The 21,828-nt window shown below is 43.0% G+C and overlaps 1 protein-coding gene across 8 annotated transcripts in view; it reads right to left on the bottom strand.

The window, feature by feature from the left end:
- Positions 1-21,828, bottom strand: part of akap6 (A kinase (PRKA) anchor protein 6) — a 170,321-nt gene that overhangs the window by 36,524 nt on the left and 111,969 nt on the right. For all 8 annotated transcript variants that reach the window (XM_037071519.1, XM_037071521.1, XM_037071515.1 and 5 more), the window contains 2 exons: positions 9,628-9,774; positions 2,839-3,099 (listed from right to left, as the gene is read on the bottom strand). In XM_037071519.1, coding sequence (XP_036927414.1) covers positions 2,839-3,099; positions 9,628-9,774 — 408 coding nt within the window. The remainder of the gene's footprint in view (positions 1-2,838; positions 3,100-9,627; positions 9,775-21,828) is intronic.

Genomic DNA, 21,828 nt, shown 5'->3' on the forward strand with positions numbered 1-21,828 from the left:
GCCGTATCTTAAAGGAGCGCTAATTCAATTAAGAGCCAGGTTACAGCCAGACAGGTGGAGGAGGAGGAGGAGGAGGAGGAGGAGGAGGAGGAGGAGGAGGAGGGGTGGAGATTAACTTAATACCTCCTGAAAAATCTTATTCCTGCTCATCTGACTGAGTGATTTTTCTGAATTCTCAGCCGCGGCAGAGAACTTCTAAGTGGACCTGGACCCGGGTTTCCTCACCGCGTGGACGATCTTCCTTTACGTCAACATGATGGAGGTGAAAATGTGTTTCCAAGCACGAGACACTGGAGCTACTTTATAACTTCCATTCACCTCCTTTGTGTCCAAATCGAACCACATGAACACGTCGTCACCTCGAACTAATCACTTATTCTGACGTGGTTCTGTGTTTTGGGTGAACTGAGCCTTTAACATTTCAGTACAGATATTTCTGAAACCAGATATTCTGGTTCTTGATGCAACAGTGTGACATTTAGAAATATGTTGGCGTATTTGTGTGACCTCTGCTGATCCCTGCTGCTTTCTCATACAGCTGTACAGTAATAAGCTGCCGCGCAAGAAATCGAACCCATTTATGAGTCCAAACGCCAAAAAAACAGACAAATGATCGCTAAGATGGAGCCGCCTTCTCTTAAAATGGAGCCCCTCTCTCTCTCTCTCTCCATACAAATGATGGCTATCAATATTTCCAATCTTCATTTCTCCAGAGGCTCAGGGCCTCTTTCTGCCAGAAATCAATGGCTTCCCACTGAGAGCTGTGACAAGGATCAAAAGTAAGAGCAGCTCGCCGCACTTTTCCTCAGAGAAACTCTCGTTTCTACAGTTTTATCATTTAAGTTTGTGCGTGTGTGCGCGTGTGTTGTGTTCATAGCAACACTGACCAGCTCATAACTTCGCTGGCTGTCATGAATTCATCTCTGTCTGATTGCCATGACAACTGATGACATCACACAGAAATAACAGCACAGAGGACTGTTGACGGCTTTTTGGTAACTTGAGGTTTTGTCCATCGTCCTAGTTCGCCGTTAATCACGAGGAATCTTATAACTACAGATGTGAGTAAGGCATAAACATGTTGCATTGTCGGTACTTCCTGTTGTCTCACATCTGGATTTCCTCCAACCAGTGGAGCATTATGACAAAACAGCATTTTAAGTCGGCTGTAGATGTCTTGTCAGATTCCGCTTGCTGCAGCATTTAAGCTACTTCTTCACAATGAACAGAGGATGTGCAGGGAGTTATCACCGACTGCTGGTGGTTGAGCAAATAGTAGCTCCTGGCTGCAGGCAAACATGCTGACGGCCTCGTCGGCGCCATCATGGTGCCTACAGGCCAATCGGTGAGTCCAAAGTGCAGCAACGACCCCAAAGTAGAACCGTCCACGGTTAAAGACACTTCTACATAAACTCCAAGGTGTTAAAAGTTAAAGAAGGTAAAGTTAAAATGTTCAAAAAAAAAAAGCTGATGGAGAAACACACTTCCTTCCCTCGTTTGCTGCAATATCTTCACAATAAAAGTTATCTGTTATTTAAAAAGCTTTTATTATGAAACTGATTTCAAAATAAAAACATCTGAAGGATCAGTTTGTCTTCATGAAGACTGTGCGACTGAAATCATCAGCTTGTGTGTCTGTGTGTGTCTGCGCTCCTTTGTTACGACAGTCATCTATAAATTCTGTGTGCGCTCATTTATTTACGTCTATACATTTCACTCATTTGCATGTTTGTGTGTGTGTGTCTGTGTGTGTGTGTGGGCCCATATATAAATCAACACACTGTTGTGTGTCTGCATGTATATTTCAGTGTGTGCGCTGTGTGTCTGACTGTGTATGTGTGTATCCGTGTGTGTGTGTGTGTCTGGTTGTCAGTCACACGGCAGGGCTAGGCTAATCAGCGCAGCTAGCTGTTCGCTGTGTGATGTAGGCTGATTAATATCCTGTTAGCGTCCCGCGGCTTTTAAGGCTAACTGCTGTTTCCTCTATACATCCATCGCTTCAAAACAGCCCTGCTTTCATCTGGCCTCATTAAGACGATGTATTACTATACTTAGCAACAAAAGCACACACACACACACACACACACACACACACACACACACACACATAGAGAGACAGGGAACATTTGTTAAAAGCTGAATGCTGATTGGTTAAAACTCTGTCACATATTTGGTAGAAGAAGTTCAAGAAGAAAAGTTGAGTGACTACGTGAACGTTTGTGTCTCGAAACACTGCAGTCAGTATTTGACATGTTTTATTTTATTTTCCTGAAATACTGCACACAGTCTAATGAACATTAACTCGTTATAACTAATAACTGGTTATATTTCCTATGATTATAACAAAGTCTGAACATTCAGCATCTTCTGTTTTCTGTTTGGAAGATCAACTTCAGGTCGTTTATAAACTGAAGGTCTCAAAAATTACACTAATGTGCGACGCTGTTCCATTGATGTCTGCAGTGTTTTCATTAATGACCACGTCCATCTTCATCTAAATTATGTTAAGTTGACTGAATTTATCTCAAGCTTGAAGCTGCATTTACATCAAATCTGGTGAAGCAGTGTTGGAGTGTCACTCCATGGTCCGTGTGTGTGACGTATTGGGATTCAGTTTCCCAAAAGATGTAGCTAAAGGTCCTAAGAAAAGTTTATTTTTGTACCAATGGGTCCAAAACTTTGGGATTGTAGGACCGGTCGGCCACCATCCCAAAGCATCAGTTTTTTACAAGTTTGCAGTCAAACATATCACTAAACATACAATTTTATCGCCCAGTCCTGTCTACAAAAGCTCCTGCTAACATCATGCTAAGCTAACTGGAACACTGCTCCTCCTACCTTGAAGCTCTGGAGCTGCTCGGAGGCGTCTTTGTGCTGTCTCAGGCAGGAGTTGAAGATGAGGAGCTCGGTGTCTCGCAGCCACGCCTTCAGCTCCTTGATACGAGCCTCCAGCTGCTCCAGCAGCGAGTTGGTCAGCGGCGAGAGGGCCGAGCGAGGGTTCTCCACGGCGCCGCCTCGACCGCCAACCATCAAAGAGTTCACATTGGCCGACTGGTTCTGCTGGGAGGAGCTGGGTCCAGAATGCTCGGAGAGGATTTTCTGGAAGACGAGGAGAAGATGACAAGAGGGCGGAGAGTTAGTGTGAGGACGCCGTGTTGTGTCAATACTGCATCATGCAAAGCAGCATATCAATCAATACACACACGGCCATTAATCATGTACCTCCAGAACCACACGGGTCGATACAGGGGATGTCACGTATTAATTTCTAAACGGCTGGAGGGAGATGTGAACATTAGACTTCTGTGTCAGTCGTGTCACTGTTGAAGATGTAATCATGATCACAATCTTATTTATTTATTGATTACAACACATCTTCTCTTGTGTGAAGGTGACGTCACTGTGTTGGATGTGAGGCAGGTGTTTATATCGAGGTCACTGTAATAAGCGTTAGTTAACAGGTAATAAATGATTAACATTATTATGTCCTTTGACGTGCGGTCGAGCTCGTACACTCACTTCAGACGGGACACGAGCTGCTCAGGAGAATGTTGACTTTCATCAGTATGGAAAGAGATGATGACTGAAGCTGTTCCTTTAATATGGACTTATTAATGGTTAATTATGTTTTGTAGCAGACACTGGATCTAAAGCTAGAACAACGCCCTGTTAAATTTTATGTTAACTTTCATGAATCCTTAATATGAAGAATTTCTTTAGCTTTTATCGATTTCTTTCTGGTTTTAATTGGTTTCATCTTAGTTTTAGGACCTGACACAAAATGCAGCTGATCATAGATACAGTTCAATATTTTAAGTGCTAGATAAATTAGAATAGGATATTACATCATACATTTAATATCTGGTGATAGATTTTATCCAGATCACCCTTCACATCTCGCTCCGCCAGCGCTGCTAATGTCTGTATTGTCACTGTGAATTAACTCGACGTTGCTAATGCTGCCGTCATCATTGTTGTGCGTTCTGTTGTTGTTGTTGTTGTGTCGACTCGGGCCGCTGCTGCTGAAGAACAAAGCTGTGAGCGATGAAACTGTTTTATTTTCCAGGTGCAAACAGATCAGCTGCTAATTCAGAGCTTCTAGCAGCTTCACCTACGGAGCTGAAATTCACACCCAAAACAAAACATCATTTAGACACAATACAAACCCAAAGAGTGTTTGGTGAGGAGCAATCACTGTTTCAAATGGGAACAACTTCGAATAACAACAGCCTCACTCCCTGTGTGTGTGTGTGTGTGTGTGTGTGTGTGTGTGTGTGTGTGTGTGTGTAATAAGCTCTGCAGAGTAATTTTCCAACCCCTGTTGATCACACAGTAAGACACAGCGAGCGGCTGAGAGAGACTATTCCCCACTTGGATTTAGACGAGTGTGTGTGTCTGTGTGAAAAGTGCTCATCAGTATCGAACAAACAATCTCGTGTCGTTCTCTGGCGACCACGACGAGCTCGTTGGCGACAGGCGGCGCTGTGACGAGAGAACGGACCGCGTTGGTGTTTGCTGCAGTTTTTTAAGTCGTTTTGATTATAATCTGTGTGTGTTTAGTCTTAAGATTTATTTATTTGTAATCATCTTTTTCATATTTCACGGGTGCAAATGCAGAATATTCCTCACAAAATGAAAGATTATTAAACATTAGCTGGACAGTTGAGGAAATTAAAACATAAATCTAATAAAATCTTATATTTACATCATGCTTTTTAGATTGTTCGTCATCGTTTGGGGTTCAACTGTTACTCATAATTTTCTTGGCCGATTCCGATCTAGAATAAAACTGTAATCATCAGCGTGCACAAACACATTATGCTGATAAAAAGGCAGAACTCGGACATTTTCCCAAAATCTTCACATGGTTATGGGAACTTCCTGCACTGTCACTCAAACAAATGTCAAAATGAAGTTCTCTGTAAGTGGACGGAGGTTTTTTTTGTGCAAATAGCATCCAACTGAAAATAAACTACCGTATATTTTACTTGTATCGAACATTCATCAGCCTGTCAGTGAAGTGATCTAAGTGGATTTAAGCATTCACACAGTGCACACTGTTATCCAGGACTCTTATTGTGAAAGGTAGAAACAGAAGAAGCAAAAAAAACATGTTTGTGGTGTTTGTGATGTTTTACTCTCCTGAAAGCAAACCTAACCCGACAGGCCGCATTATGAAATAGGCAACAATTATTTCCTCTATTAACTGATTCACTAATTGGTCTATAAAATGCTGATCAGAGTTTCCCAAAGCCCAACGTGACGTCCTCAAATTTATTGTTTTGTCCACAACCCAACAATATTCAATTTACTGTCACAGAGGAGGACAGAAACCAGGAAATATATTGGAATTTATGAGGCCAGAACCACACATTTCTTAGTTTATTATGATTATTGCGTCCAAAATCAGTCGTTGAGCTTCAGGTATCTGTCGCTGAGAATCTGAGTGAGATACGTTTATCTTACGTTTCTGTATTTCTGTTTCAGCCTCCAGATGTTGGACCGACCCGCCCCGCTTCATATTCAGTTAAAGGAAGGAAAGTTCCAGCTCCTTTTCACAAAGTTTAGTATCTGCACGCTGTTTCTTATCGTATTCATGGCTCTTATTGTTTGGCTCAGATAGCAGCCATCGTGCAGCTCTCATTATGACTTTAACAAGTGGCCATAACAAGAGAAACTTTGAGCGCCAGTGAACACAGAGCTGCTCCCGAACGAGCCCCGCATGGGTCCCCGTCGCTCATTTGCATATGTATGTGTTTGTACAAAAAGGCATTGAGTCGTCGGTATAGCAGCGACTCTGCCTCCTGAGTGGAAACACTACTTTAGCCGAGCCGTGGCAGGTAAAACCAGCCCATTAGACGATGAAGAGGGGCGATTATAGGACCCCCTGACCGGTGAAATGTGCAGTTAGTTGTGTGTTCAAGAGGCGACGGCGATTATACGAGTCGGTAGTTAGTCTGGCAGAGAGAGAGGAACAGAGACGGAGCGAACACGAGGACGGACGCAACTCACAGACATAAAGAACATTTTCAAGACAAAGAAACAACATTAATTTTTTCTCCCTGATACATTTTCTCTTCTCTGCAGGCGGTCGTGCGTTTGTTATTTCGGAGATGAGCAGCGTCACACTGCGTGGACACACTCACGTCCCTCTTTAAGACTTACAGAGTTTTCAGACTTCTTTTATGTTCGGTGTATTTCTGGCGGTACTTCTTGTTGGCGCCGGTGTTTGTTTGCCTTGCGTGCTTCAATCTTTGTTCTCCTTAACATCTTTCATGTGTTGTCAGCGGGTAAAGAGACTTCCTTCATTTGTCTTCTATGTTCGTTAGCTTCAGTGTGTCGGGCTCTCCAGCTTTGTTTCACTGAAAAATGTATTCAAACTCGAGAAAACAGTCAAAACCTCTGTATTCGTTGATTCATCAAATGAGGAAGAAACATATAAAGAACAGAACTGGCAGCTAAAAGTTGAGTATAGTAACATCACGCTGGTGGACAGACGCCAGAATAAATGTTGGTTTAGCACCTTTCTGCAAAAAGACAAGTGAGTTCAAGATTAACGTTCAGGACTTTATGTTTATTTGGGTTGAATTTTCTGTCTTTATTGTCACAACGCCGTGTTTGTGCTCAGGTTAGGTTTAGGCACAAAAACCACTTGGATCGGGTTAAAATACTTGTTTTGGTTTCATGATCACAAAGGTCAGATGGTCAGACATCCTGCAAAATCTAATGTTTTGATCACCACAAACTCCTGGAGATGTTCGGATCTCCTCTAGAAAGAACCGGTTTTGATCACCAGTAAATCGTGTGATCAGAATCTAATGTCCTGACAGCTCTGACAGAGTATCCAGTTTAAATGTCAGTAATAACACAGATTCATTCTCACTGTGAGGCTTCAGAAAACGACAAACTGAAAAAGAGACAGAGGGGAAAATAAACGCCGAAGGAAACAAAGATGAGGAAGAAAAGGCTGAACGGAGGGAGAGGAAATGTGACGGAGAGATTAGACGTGAGATCAGAGGAGGGATGAGAGATGGTGAGGAAGGTAAGAAAGAAAAATTGTGGGAATGGAGGAAGCAAATGAAAAAGATCTGGAGGGAGACGCTGGAAATGAAAAAAGAAAATTAGCAAATAAGAGAGATAAAGAGAGGAGGAGAGCAAATGAAACAAAGAGAGAGATGGTGTGTTGTTCGTAGGGACTCAATTAAACAGAATTTGTTTTCCCTCCTCCTCCTCCTCCTCCTCTTCTCCCCACCGGTTGAAGTAGTGTTCAGGTCGTGACTCTCGCGTTTTAGAGAGTTGATGGGAGAACGATGAACACGCAGATGAAAAGATCATTTCGAGTGTTCATTTACCAGCAGAGCGACGCACCTTCATGCTCCTCGTTTTCTACGTTACTCTCTGTAATGTTTCAATCTATGATTTATCATTTAAATCTGAATATTTGGGGTACTTTTCCCGGGCGTGTTTGGCTTCAGACTTCGGGGAAATCTCTGTATGAACAGATTCACTCTGCGTCTCCGTCCTCTCACACACAGTTTGACCTTGAACAAATGTGAAGAAACGACAAGTCGCTGCCAAAACCCACAACGGAAAAAAGATGAGAGCTAATTTACAACCTCTTTATTTTGTTCGTCGCTCGGCTCTCGTGTGTGTGTGTGTGTGTGTGAGTCATAAATTCTTCATAAGGCCAGGACAGTTCAGAGGCGAGGCGCAGGACATCAATTCCAGTTAATTCCCAATTTGTGTCAGAGCAGCAGATGCCGACGCCAGCACTGATAGGCCCGTTAATATGCTACTCAGACGCCATGTTGGGAGGGGGAGGAGGGAGGGAGCGAGGGAGGCGGCGGCGGGTAAAGTGACACAAACAGACCTTTGATATACGGCGAGAACGGTGTGGATAAACTGTTTCCACCGTAAACTGTGTACAAGGGGAGGCGAAGCAAGTGTCCACATACTTTTGTCGGTATGAGCGACATGGAGGATGAAGGGGAAAAAAGAGAGAGAGAGAGATTTAAAGTGTCTGCTTCACTGGTGTCGCCTCGTTCTATCACTACCCAGAATCCCTCTGTTCCCCCCCGATGACACACACACACACACACACACACACTTTGATACGTGTGTGTGAAACGGCATTGTGAGTCCAAATGTCTCTTTGTCAGTAATAGAAGTTTAATCACAGTCTGGTTACTGTGGCGGAAACACACATGGAGACGCCGGGCGAGCGAGCGAGCGGGCGAGAGAGAGAGAGAGAGAGAGAGAGAGAGACAGAGAGAGAGAGAGAGAGACAGAGAGAGAGAGAGATAGGGGGGGGGGAGTGTGTCATCTGTTGCTGTTGTTTAATTTCCAAAATGGAATCTGTCTCAGAGACGTTGATACATATGTTAATGCACACACATGCACACTTCCAATAACTTTGAACGTGTGTGTGTGAGGCAGTAATCACTACAAGGAGATCACACACACACACACACACACACACACACACACACACACACACACAGATGGTGTTCTCTGTGTGTGTGTGTGTGTGTGTGTGTGTGCTCGGTCGACAGGAGACGGTTTGTTTCTTTCGGAGGAACAAAGTCACATCGTCACATTTGAGCCTCCTGACGAGCCGCCGCCAGCTGTCAGCGCCTCCGCAGACCTGGAATTAATCACCACGCCCGGGTGAAGTCGAACAACTGCTGCCGACGTGCCCGTCAGCAAGGCACGTCGGCGATCTCTGCATCCTGATCCCTCTCTCTGGTTGAATCACCACCGCAAACTATAACTACACCACAAAAACATGTTTATTTGATTTTAAATAATCAACAGTATAAATCAGGAGAAGTCAACTACGAATCCCAGGATGCATTTCACTAAGAAAGAGAGATTTAAAATGATGCTTCATGCACCAGAGCATTACTGAGGGAGACATTTTGACTTTTAAAACAGGAAAGGTGAAGGCTGAAGGTCAGCGGGAGTGAAAGGAATCCTGGTTGAAACCTGGAAATCTGAATTCTTTGACTTTGTCATGAAGTGGATGTGATCCTGTGACGTCACTGATGCTCAGTCGTTACTCTGCGGTGCAGAAGCGTTTCAGGCAGATTGGAAACGAACAGCTGTGTGTGTTTGTGCATCATGCGACATCGAGCACGGCGTCCGTCTCAACCTGAGCAGACGCCGCTCTGCGTTCATGTTTCCTGATGAGTTTTGTCTTCAAGGAAAAACTTTCTGCGTGATCATCACCGTCCAATCTTTTATGACACAAAGACGCAATGAAGGAGGTGTTTTAATTCAGGCTCCTCGATTCTTATTTTCAAAAAGAAAACAGACCAGATGTGATGAGACCAGGATATCTGTCTGTGTGTCTGTGTGTCTCAGTTCGTTCCTTCAGACAGCTAAAAGGCCACGGTGGCAGCAGGGCTCCTTAATTGAGACGACATTAATTATCATCTTCATGTTTGAGATTAGATCAGCGCTGATTAGCCTAAAATTAGACACACACACACACACACACACACACACACACACTCATCTCAACAGAAATATTAGCGTGATCCTCCAGATACCATCTCTGTGTTTGGCATTTCTCAAACTGCAACCTTGAGTTGCTTGTGTGTCTCTGCGTGTGTGTGTGTGTGTTACCTCCAGCTGTCTCCACGTGTGTGTCAGGTTGTGTATCTTGCGGTGGAAGTCGGCGGGCAGCTCGGTGGCGCTCCTCTTCAGGGACTCGGCTCGGCCCAGCAGGCTCGTCTTCTTGCTCTCCATCAGCAGCAGCTCGGCGTGGCTGCTCTGCAGAACGACAGCAGGAAGAAGGACAGTCGTCACGTAGACGGACACACAAAACACAACGTACAGCGACACAGCAGACTTTTTACTGAAACAGGCCGATGAAACAGTCAGAAAAATGCCTCCTCTCTCCCTCAACACGTCATCTGTGAAGACCAATCTAGAAAATACCAGAGACATTTGTGACTGAATATCTTCTCTACATCTCAAATTTCCACGACAGACGAGCTTCACTTCAGCTTTCTTCTGACTCTCTGTGATGTTCTGATCCGATGTTCACAACGACTCCGAGTCTCCACTGGAAACTGCGATGAAACCGTTGAACTACAGCTGCCGTCCTCCACAAAAGGATGCGGCGTCGCAGGCCTACAGGTGGCGAGGGTTTGATACTCTAAAGAAAGCTTTTCGGCAGCGTGCTCCTTTAACCGCTCGTTCTGAAAGGAGCAGATCTCTTTCCACTGTTGTTGTTTGCAGCTTATCTCATGATGAAACGTTCGAGGCAGTCGTAGGAGTGTTTCACTCGCAGCCTCGCCTGCTTTGACCACATTAAAGGTAAAAAGTGGCACAGCTCTGCAGCTCCACAGACGGGCGGGAATCAAACGCAGTGGCGGCGGTGGCGCTCGATGGCAGACTGCATAGTCCTTCTTTTGTTTTTGTTTTTTTTGGAAAAGATTTTAAAGAAATGCTTCATTTTGTAGCACCAAGTGTTGCTGAAGGTTTTCTTCACTTGTGATTCATGCCGTTGATTGAGCACCGTTGTCGTTGGGGAGCGAAGCAGCAGTCATGGAGCAAAGCAGCAGTCGTGGAGCGAAGCAGCAGTCGTGGAGCGAAGCAGCAGTCGTGGAGCAAAGCAGCAGTCGTGGAGCGAAGCAGCAGTACGACAGATTTCTGTGTGTTTTTTAGTTCTTTGGTATTAATCAACAGATCCTTGTATCATCATCGTGCTTCAGTGTTCACACCCTCTACTTTATTTAGTAACAAGTTCATTTAGTCCCGTAAACACTGAGAACTGTGTGAGAGAGATTTGACCTTCAGAAATAAGAACATCCAAACTGTTCCTTTAACTTCTTTTTCTTTTCTCTGGTGCTGCACTTATCGTTGTTGTCAGCTGATTTCCTTCTCTCTTTTTTAATTTGTCATTGTTTCTCATAAAAATCCTTGTTGCTAAATTTCTCTTGATTCTGTTAGTCAACCTCAGCTTCTTCCTAAATTTAAACTTCCTTGCCTCCCTCCATCCTCCTCGTCAACACTTCTCCATCTTTATTGTCTTTACTGTAACCCTCCTCTCGCGTTCACTAAATTCATCCTTCTTTCTTGCCATTGCTCTCATCTGTCTCCTCTTTCTTCCCTCTTTTTTTGCTTGTTAGCGTAACTCTCCTTCGATGCCTCCATCTTTTTGCTTAATTTCCCTCCTCCTCCTCCTTCTCCTCGTCCTCCACCACCTCCTCCACTCTTTTCTCTTTCTCCTCTTTTCATTTTCTGCATCGATAGCTACTTGATTCTACTTTTCCCTTGTCGTTTATCATTACCGCCCGGCCCCATTTGAATATTTAAATGTCTCTTCTCTGACTCTGTGTGTGAGAGGACGTATGCATGCATGCGTGTGTGTGTGTGTGTGTCTGTGTGCGTGTGTGTGTGTTTTTGCTGCGCTGTCATCAGAGAGGCGGCGGCCATTTTTCAACGTCGCTGATTCTGATGGAGATGCTATCGTTCGGCGCTTCACGGCCATCCATCCCCTTCACTTAGCTAATAGCCACGCCGCCAGAACGAGGGATCGACAGCGGAAAAAAAGAGAGACGAGTTGAAGGTAAATATGTCGGCGTCGCACTCGTCTAACAGTCAGGAAATTATACGATTTATTCGCTGATGGCAAATATTGATTTAAAAAGAGGGGGGGAGGGAAGCGGGGAGCGGGGGAGGTTCTGTTGTTGTTGTTGTTGTTTGTTTGAAGGATGCCACTGATCCAAAGTCAAAGAAGAGAAGGAGAGAGGAGGGCGAGAGGAAGATAGACACGCCGATTAAAATGCATGAGATCCGAACTTTGAGATAAGTGCTGAGAGAGGGATCTTGGAGAAATGGGACGGTGGAGGGGGGAGGAAGGGGGGAGGCTGGGAGTGATGGTGTGAGGAGAGGGGTGGAGGGAGGGTGGATGCATGGATGGCTAGTTGTGATGTATTCATGCCTCAAGTCAATCTCCATGCAAGGATGGACTGAGATACACAGGCCTGAGGACGGAGAGAGACGGAGAGGGAGGACAAAGAGTGAGAGCGAGGGGGAAAGAAAGAGAGGAAATACAGTAAATAAATAGAGCGAGGGAGCGAGGACACCGCCACCACGTCTACACAAACACCACAGACAAGACGCCATACGACGTGAAGCGTCACTTAGAGGCTCAAAAGTCAGCAAGCAAAGCGACGACCCGGTGACTGGAAGTCAGATCGCTGCGTCAGGCGTCTCTACGATGTATAACCGAACGCAAACGTGTCCGCGAAGCTTCAGGCGCCGTGACAGACGAGAGACGCTCAGCCACTTTGTGTCTGACGGAATGAAAGCGAACCATAAAGGTGAGAACTCAGCGGGAGGCCGAGCAAAGTTCTCCCCTCGATCATTTCTTCTACCTACGGGAGTTGTCTTATCAAACCTCTGAGGGATCGGAAGACATGAAACGATGAAACTTTTCAGCTTCCTGAAAAAAGAGATTTGCTGCAGAAGAGACTGAAAAGTGACGCAGCGATGTTCCAGGAGGATCAGTGCTCATGTGCGCTTGTTAGACATTAAATATAAAGATCACATAGTTATAAGGGTGAATTTATATTAAATGGTCACTGTCAATATAACCAGGGATCATAACGTCTGGAAAAAACAGTGATGGTGAGGTCACAACTTCAACAACATCGTTTTATACGTTATGTTATATATATATATGTTAATACTTCTCGTTCTACAGTTTTATTATAATAAAATAAAAACAATGTTTCTTGTTATACAATCGCTGATTAATGTTGACTGATGACATTTTTCACCTTCAGGTTTCTTGAGCTTTAATTTTCAGTCTTTTCTTGTGACAACATTCAGTTTGGTTCGGTTGAGTTTGGGCATCTGGTGGCTTCACACCTACACATGTTGAAACACAGTCTTGAACGGTGGTCTGTGGCTTCCACTACCATCACCTCGACTTGTGGAAATATAACGGGTATCTTGGATCACAACCTCCACTTCTTCTTCTTAAAGCGTTATTAAACAGAGATAATCCTTCTCACCTCTCCTCTGCTTCAGTTTTTTGTTTTGCAGAGGACTCTCCGCTCTGACCTCGACCTCCTGCCTCCTCTCTGTTAATCTGCCGACTCTTTATCGAAGCCATTAAAAGTTTCTGTTGATCAGAGCATCAGCTCAGCGTCTGGACCAGAAACCATAAAACATCCATTTCGACTAATTTAAACTAATTAGTTGCTGCTTCGGTCCCATATGTTGGATATCCGGCATCAGGAAGCACGAACACGAGCAGGTGATTTATGTTCGTTAGCAGACTTAATGTACAGAACATATACTGACCATCATTGTGTGTCTGTAGGTGCAAAAGTGCAGATTATGAGGATTAAGAAAATGTATTTACATCACTTTAAATATGCAGTAATGAATTGGTATTACGGAAATTGTTTGGAATATTTTTCTCTTCATTTTGCAATACTTTACAGATGGAAAGATAATCAGTTCATTAAGAAAACAATGGTGGAGCGATCGGTAATGTGAATATCAAATAACAAACACAAAACTGCTAAAATTTGGCGGAATTACACAATTGCAGGTGATTATTAGATATATCCCACAAAAAAGCCCAAAAATATTCCTAATTATTTGTAATTTCACAGCACGAATGTGGTAATAGTTTAAAAAAATGTGTTTCTGGTCTTAAAAGATGCATCAGAAAAGAGAAAAAATCTAAGATATGATGATAAATTCTGCACAAAGACGTGTTTTTATGTTTTCACGTTATATATTTCATCACATATGTATTGAAGAGGTTTCCATAAACAGAGAAACTGGAGGATAAACGCTTGATAAAACAGAGGAGAGAGGGGAGAGTGAGGGGGAGGAGAGGGAGAGAGGAGAAAATCAACAAGCAATCATAAGTTTAATTTGGTCTCCATATTAATGAGCACGGAGCTGAAATGTCAGCAAAAATGCAGTCATACATGAAAAACATTTAATGCATTTTGAACATTAGTTTTTTTTCTTCTCGCAGATTCATCTTATCCTCCAAATGAGAGAAGTTTGTCAGAGGCTGCGTAACGGAACGATTCTGTCGTCGCGGCAGCTAAAGTTCAGGGAGGGGGAGCGATAAGGACGCGTCTTCATCCTCCTCCTCCTCCTCCTCATCATCGTCATCGCCTCTCGTCTCCTCTGTTTGTCCTCTCTTCTCCCTCCACTGGGCTTCTATCCTTCACCTCGTCTTCAAGTCCTTCATCTCATCCTCCTCCTCATGCTGACCTCCATCTTTATTGATTCTATTTTGTAAAACGTCACATAACATTACTTGAATTATCTCTGTCTACATATTTATACATTAATTGCAGGGCAACAGTATCTCATAAGGAACTGCAACTAACAATTATAATCAGGGTTGATTAATCTGTCTATTATTTTCACAATTTATCGATTAGATCGGTCTATAGAATTCAAGGAACTGGAAAACCAACAAGGCTGTAAACAACTGGCGGCCGGACAACCGCAGACACTTCTATCCAATCTTGTTGCAACACCAGAACCGACTACGTGTCACGGGAAGTCGGCCGGGTCTATCCGTGATCTTGGCGACAAAAAACTGGTATTTTATCTGATGTTAACATGTTTTTCTAAAACTAACTGAGTGTTTTGTGACGAGAGAGAAACAGAATATTCAACCTACAGAAACGTCCAGTTTGAACTTAGTTGTAGTTTTGCAGAAACACACTTGATTCACATTTTCACTGGCGATTCGATTTTCCGATCCAAACACTCCTCGGGTCCCTGAGCTCCCAGTCTGGACCACTAGCTGCACTGCTAACTGAGCTACCTCGCTAACAGTTAGCAGTCATTCGCTGCATCCTGCATGTTTTGGGCCGATTAGTAAAGATTTTATTATAAATGCCAGAAATTCAGTCCATAAATGAGTCTGTGTCGTCATGATACCAGCTGTGATGCTACAGCAGCTTTACTGTAGTTCTGTTGTTAGCAGGACTGTGCTGTGATACCGGTCTACGGACCAGAACCGCTCACTCATAACTCATAATAACAGTAAAACACTCTTTCATTTGTTTTCTCCTCCTCATTGTCCATCCCGTCTCTGCCTCTCGTTTTCCTCTTAAACAAAGTGTGTGTGTGTGTGTGTGTGTGTGTGTGTGTGTGTGTGTGTGTGTGTGTGTGTGTGACTCAGTGTCTCCGGCTGAGATGGATGTTCCACCGGCTATGAAAGAGCAGGAAGTGGCTCTCTGACACCCCATTTATACTGCCAGACACTTCAACCTGTGTGTGTGTGTGTGTGTGTGTGAGAGAGTGTGTGTGTGTGTGTGTGTGTGTGTGTGTGTGTGTGTGTGTGGTGGGAAAGCACAGCCACATAAACACCTTTAAGTGACATCACCCTCTCTCTCTCTCTCTCTCTCTCTCTCTCTCAAAACCGCCTCCGTTTTTTTTACAATAATTGCAGTAATTACCAGCGTATATTTTGTCCTCAGTTTGTTTTTCAGAGACATTCGAGTCGACGCCGTGTTTATGTTTCCAGTTCAAGATTTCTATTTGAACCCTTTCTTAAATATAAATTATAGCTTCTGCACGTAACTTTCCAATCGCCCTCAACGTTATAAGACGATGTTTGAGAAATCTTCACGTTCACTTGAAATATTCACGATTATCTCAGTGCAAGACCTTTCACTCAGACACACTAACACAGAAAACAGAAGTGAATTATAGATAATGAACACATTTTTAATATTCATTGTTTCTTGTTTTAAATTCCCTCAAATGTTCAGTATAACTGTGAGTATTTCTTCCATCATGATGGTGCTAAACTCTGCCCTCTCTGTGTCTCTGAGAGTTTTCTGGAAGTTTCTCTTTCACCAAATTAAAAAAGCCTAAAAAGATGCAAACAAAAAAAAAAAGAAAAAAAGAAAACAGCAATGAGACTTTTTCTCTCTTCTCCAAAACGAGGCGACAACAAAAGACCCGGCAACATGTTTTAATTGTCGCCATGGAAACCAGATGAATGAGCCGTTTGACTGGCCGGTAAAGACGGCTCGCCATTCAGCCTCGCAGCGAGTCACGTGTGTGTGTGTGTGTGTGTGTGTGTGTGTGTGTGTGTGTGTGTAGCTGGGAGGTCATTAGTACAAAGCAAGAAGGGTGAAATCTCTACCAGTCCGCTGAGAGAGAGAGAACAGACAGCTGAATGAATGCACATACTAATAACTGTCCATTAAAAAAGCAAAGAGGAAAAAACCAATAAACAATCCCCTCGGCTGTTTATGGATCTTCCTGATTCATCCGAAAGATGCTTTATTCATGCGAATACATCAAAAAATGAAAATTTTTCACATTATTGGTGTGTGTGTTCAGGAGTTTAGCCTGTTTACCAGATAATACACACTCGTAGCTTAGCACCTTTAGCTCGACTCGGCTCAAACTCGTCTGAATGTGGTTGAAAAGTAGCTACGACATAAAAGAGAAACTGTGTGTTTGGGTGATTCGGAGGTTGATAAGCTTCACAGTTAACACTCATATAATTTTTTCTGAGCAGCCATGGTCAGTGATTGTGTTTCTGTTTGAAATAGGGGGATGTCAGGCCTTGGCAGAGGTATGCACTCTACTGACAAGCCATTCTAGTTTCAACTGCAAATGATCTAAACCATCATTTCTGGTTCTTCTCTCTGGATAAACCCACCGTGACGTCACCCATTGTTTGATGGTGTATCGTTGTGAGACTCGGGTCATGGCCGTCGCCATCTTGGTTATTTAAGTGACCATATTTGGATGAGAGGGTGGCGCTGGGGAAGATATCCTTATTGGATCTGACCTGCTTCATCGTCTGTTCTACTATAAATGGAACTATAATTTACAAAAAGAACATCATAATCTGTTGAAGAGGATTTGAAACTAAAGATTAAGACCAAAAACTAACTGGGAAACTGTTTGCTGAGGTCTTAAATCAAATGAGAAGTAGAGTCATTTTCTCATAGGTTTATATATAATAAGACTTCTTTTTGAAACCAGTAGAGTCGCCCCCCTGCTGGACATTTAAAAGAATGCAGGTCTAAGGCACTTCCCTGCCTGTGAGGTTAACTTACTAAGCACAACTTCTCAGAAAGTGCAACACAGAACAAAAAGTTTCTGTGGTTAATCTCATGTGTCATTAAATCATTTTGTCGACCTCTGAACTTTTCTTCAAGCGCCGATCCGACTGAAAGCTTCATTAAATGTGCTGATCTCTATTCCTTCCCCCCTGAGGATACACCCTGTGTCTGTTTCTCTCGTGCCTCCTTCAGGACAAACTTTATATTTCCATCAGCAGGTTGTTTGTTCTGTCCGACACTTTCATATTCTGCAGGATAATGAACACTGCAGCCTCTGAGGGGATTATTCTATCAGTCAGCTTATTATTATGTGGTTCTAATTTTCATTACAAAAAACATAACAGAATATAAAATATGGACACTTATCAAGAAAACACAATCAACTGACTTTGATTCTACCCGCTGAAACAATCGATTACTATTGTTATTGGTAGAAACACTTTCTCTCCCTGCAGAGTTATTAGTTTTATTTGTCTCAGCTTGATATTGTTGGTCCAGAAAACAAAAAGAGGGGAAGAGAGAGAGAGTGAGAGTGTCGGCGAGGAGGCTGGGTCATACAGACTGTGGTATGCTGCTAGTGGTCGATGCCAGGTGATCTTTGACCCACTAAGAACCCTGGGAAATCTCTCCCGGTAAGACAGTACGAGACGAAACAATACCAGCAGAAGAAGAAGAAAGTGCAGAGGAATTCCAGATAATCCAACCAGAACTACGGTCAGGTTCTGGTTGGCATAGTATCTGGATCAGTTAAACTCCAACGGTAACGTTTTCTTTCTGTTTTTTTATCAGCAAAGACCCGAGATGAAAACATTCAGGTGACGTCAGACGTCTGTCTATTGAAAATAATGTCTGGCAGCAGTAGATTAGTCAGCTGCAGCTACAGTTGAATGATTTTAGTTACACAGAAACTTCAGTCTGTTTGCAAACTGTTCACTCTTCCAAAGAATGACTGTGATTTGGGAGTTCAACAGATTGGCGATTCTTTGAGAAATGATCTCTGAGTCTTTAGGAAGCTTAAGATTTGATTTTGATTCTTTTGTGTCGGATTTTGATTAAGAATCGATTCTCGCAAGGCTGTAATGTTAGCAGTCAATGTTTCTGCAAACCACAGAGACGTTCAAGATCGACATTACTACCAAACATGGTATATCACATTCACAGTTTATGATTATCAGCCTCCTGTCACATCAGGAGGTGGAGGCGTTATTACAAGCCAAGGCTGCCAAATGGCTGACCACAGTTTCAGGCACACAACTAGATATTTCCAACCACACCTGGAGACATTTACTGACATTTTTGTGGTGACAAAACCACCTTTTTGTCATGGGAACTCTGACTTCAGTGATTGTGGAGACCAAAACAGGTATTTTAAGGCCAAACCATGATGTTGTTCTAACCAAGAAGCAAAAGCAAAACTGCTCTGACGAGAAAATTGCACCTAGACAAACGAAATGTTGCAACACAAAGAAAGATTCAGTTTAAACTTTTCTGAGGTTTTGCAGAAAGGTACTTAAATGGTCCACAGCTCTTTTATTTTAGAAAATTAGCTGCATTCATTAACAAACTCATTACTCTGAAAGCATCTTACAGTCTCCTGCCTGTATGAGAGTTAAAAAAAATGAGGATGGAGGCTGAGAAAGTCAATTTTAGACATTTGTGAATCGATGCAGAATCGTCCATGCCAAGGATCAATTTTTACCGCCCCACCCCTGATATTAAATCAATATTCTGAGCTCATTAATCTCATAGATCTGAATCAGCAGCTCCATTATCTGGATCAAGTAGTTTGTGAAGAATCAGGTGCAGAAGTCTGGATCTTGGGATGTCTTCTGCTTTGTCTCATTTTCAAGTTGCAGCTCCACATTTATCAGCTTCACATCGAGCATTGTTCGGCTGCTCGCGTCTTCAAAGGGCCGTTAAAGCGTCGACACCGGTACGAGTTTAAGGTTGTGGGCCAAGGGAATAAATTATGTAAGTGAGTGTCCTCGTGAGAAGTACAAATGTGTTTGTGTGAGTTTCTGACCCCATAGGAAGCTGGATGGATCAGACCATTCAGCATCTAAACAAAGACGGTCTTTATACTGAGAGAGGGCGAGCGAGGGACAGAGAGAGAGAGAGAGAGAGAGTATGTACAGACATTAGTATAATATTGTTCCTCAGTTTCATTCACGCTGAGCCGACCCAACACAGTTATTACTGATATTATCAATAAAGTTAAACAGTAAAATTACACCATTATTAAAATTATTCTATATTATGTCTATATTGTATTTATTTCTATTTTCTCTGTTTTCTGTCTGTAAATATGTTTTTGGCAGCAGGTTTATTTTTATCCAAACGTGCTAAAAATAAACGACGACAGTGAGATCCTCCGTTAACAAAGGGAACTTCTCTCTGTGTTCAGTCATCTGATCATCTCAGTGGTGTGTGTGTGTGTGTGTGTGTGTGTGTGTGTGTGTGTGTGTGTGTGTGTAAACCACTGACTTACAGTCTCACTGAAGTGGGCAGGTGTTGGTCAACAACACGGCCTCTGTTGTTGGCTTCCGCCGCCGTGTGAGTGTGTGGTTGCGTGTGTGTGGTTGCGTGTGTGTGTGTGTGTGTGTGTGGTTGTGTGTGTGTGTGTGTGTGTGGTTGTGTGTGTAAATGGAGTAAATTCACTGGTCTTTATTTACCTCAACTCTAGAGAAAACCAGAGACACTGTTAATTCCTTAATGTCCCTGTTTCCTTTTTTTTTTCACACGTCTTTGTGAGAAGTTTTTGGATCCGCCCCCTTTTTTAATTCAGTGTTAATACAAACTGAACACTTCAGTCCCGATGTCTTGATAAATTGAGGATCACGTACATTTCTGCAGCACTAATACCAGCAGTGACAGAGGCAGAGAATAGAGCAGAGCTGAAGATAGATGTCGGGTTTGAGACGTTCTGAGAGTCGAGATGGAGACTAAAGAAGCTAAACTGAAATACATGCTCGTGTCGTACATTTCTGCAAAACCACAGATGTCAACTCTACGTGTCTAAATGTTGAGGTTTAATTCCTTTATCCATTTCCCACTTTGCTGTGCTCATGCTCCGGGTAGGTTTAGACACACAAACCACCTGGTTAGGTTTAGGAAAAGATCACAGTTTGGCTTAAAATACCTGTTTTGTTGCCACAAACACAGCTGAGGTGTGATGATCAGCTTTTGGGGGTGAAGTGGCAGAATATTTAGTTTGTCTCCTCTCTCTGGCGACACGTTTACAGTAATTTGTCTCAGTGTTGGCTGCTAAGAAACTAAAACTTGATGAGTGTCGACTTGTTTTAGAGACGTTAAAATCATATGACGACCTAAGAACTTTACAGGTTCAGTTTGCGACTTAAAGGATGGAAACGAAATGATGCATTAAAAAAATCTTCTCACTGGTTTTATCGAGGGACAACTGTGATTTAACTCCGGTAACTCAGCACAGCCTTTTGGGTTCCAACGTGATACAAAATGCAGGAATGTTCCTCAATATTGGATTATTTGCTAAAAGTAAGAGGTGGGAAATTTAAATACAAAAATCAAGGTTACAAGCTGACGATAACTCAAATTTCTGCATCAAAATCAGACATCAGAATGAGGAAGTTCGGTCGCTACACAGCAAAGACTGGTGTGGGAGAATGGGCATCACCTTGCAGGGACGGTTAACAGGATAATAGGAGACTTTGGTCTCGTTATTAGGACTGACAGCGGAGCTCCGGTGATCAGACTGTCATCATCACCACTCGTTCATTTAACTGTTGATTTCCCTCCTTTCCTCTTCGCTCCTCAGCGCTCCCCCTCCTCTCCTCCCTCCATCCCACTGCAATGACAGAAATGTAATAGCTCTGTGTGTGTGTGTGTGTGTGTGTGTGTGTGTGTGTCCAGCAGACCGACCATGTAGCCTAAACGACAGACAATCTTTATTCTAATGAAGAAGGTGCCAAGGTCAAACGGAGAGCAGGGTGATGAATGGAGAACATATACACACACTTAGACACACGCACACACACACGCAGACATACATCATGTGGCTCTCACACATTAATTGTAAACCAGAGCTCCCAGTCGCTTTGCAGCTGCAGTATTGTGTGTGTGTGTGTCGTCACAGTCGCTCTCTCACACACACATTTTTTAAAAAGGAGGCTTTCCCCTTGAGATGACATTAAACATTATTCTCACGACACACACTTAAACAAACCGTCACAGGAAATAAAATCTGTTTGCAGGAAAAAAAAACCTGGAAGCTTGTGTGTGTGTGTGTGTGTGTGTCTGTGTGTGTGTGTGTGTGTGTGTGTGTGTGTGTGTGTGTTTCTGAGACAAAGTGCCACCAATGATAAAAAAATAAAAAAAAAACCTGTGAAAACTGTTTTCCCTGTTAATGATCAATAAACCTTCCTGTGGGTTTGGCGTTAATTTGTTGCGTTCAACTTTAAACCCTCAGCAGAGGCAGAAGCTGCCAGAAGCTCCTTCAAGTTTCACTGCATTGTTCTTAATCCATTTTCTTTCTTTGGCTTCAAAGCTGAAACAATTCTCATCTATAACAGACATAAATCCATCAGCACTGGAGAAGACAGGGCAGGTGTGGAGACCAGGAACATCTTGTTGTTGACTGTGTTATTTTTGTGACTTTATGCAACCCTGAGATTATTAGAACAACAAATAAAACACCTGGAACCTTGAGTACATAACAACTACACGTAGGTTTTTAGTAAATGTATGAAGTTACATCCCTCCA

This window comes from Acanthopagrus latus, chromosome 16 (assembly GCF_904848185.1).
Source record: "Acanthopagrus latus isolate v.2019 chromosome 16, fAcaLat1.1, whole genome shotgun sequence".
Taxonomy (NCBI): Eukaryota; Metazoa; Chordata; class Actinopteri; order Spariformes; family Sparidae; genus Acanthopagrus; species Acanthopagrus latus.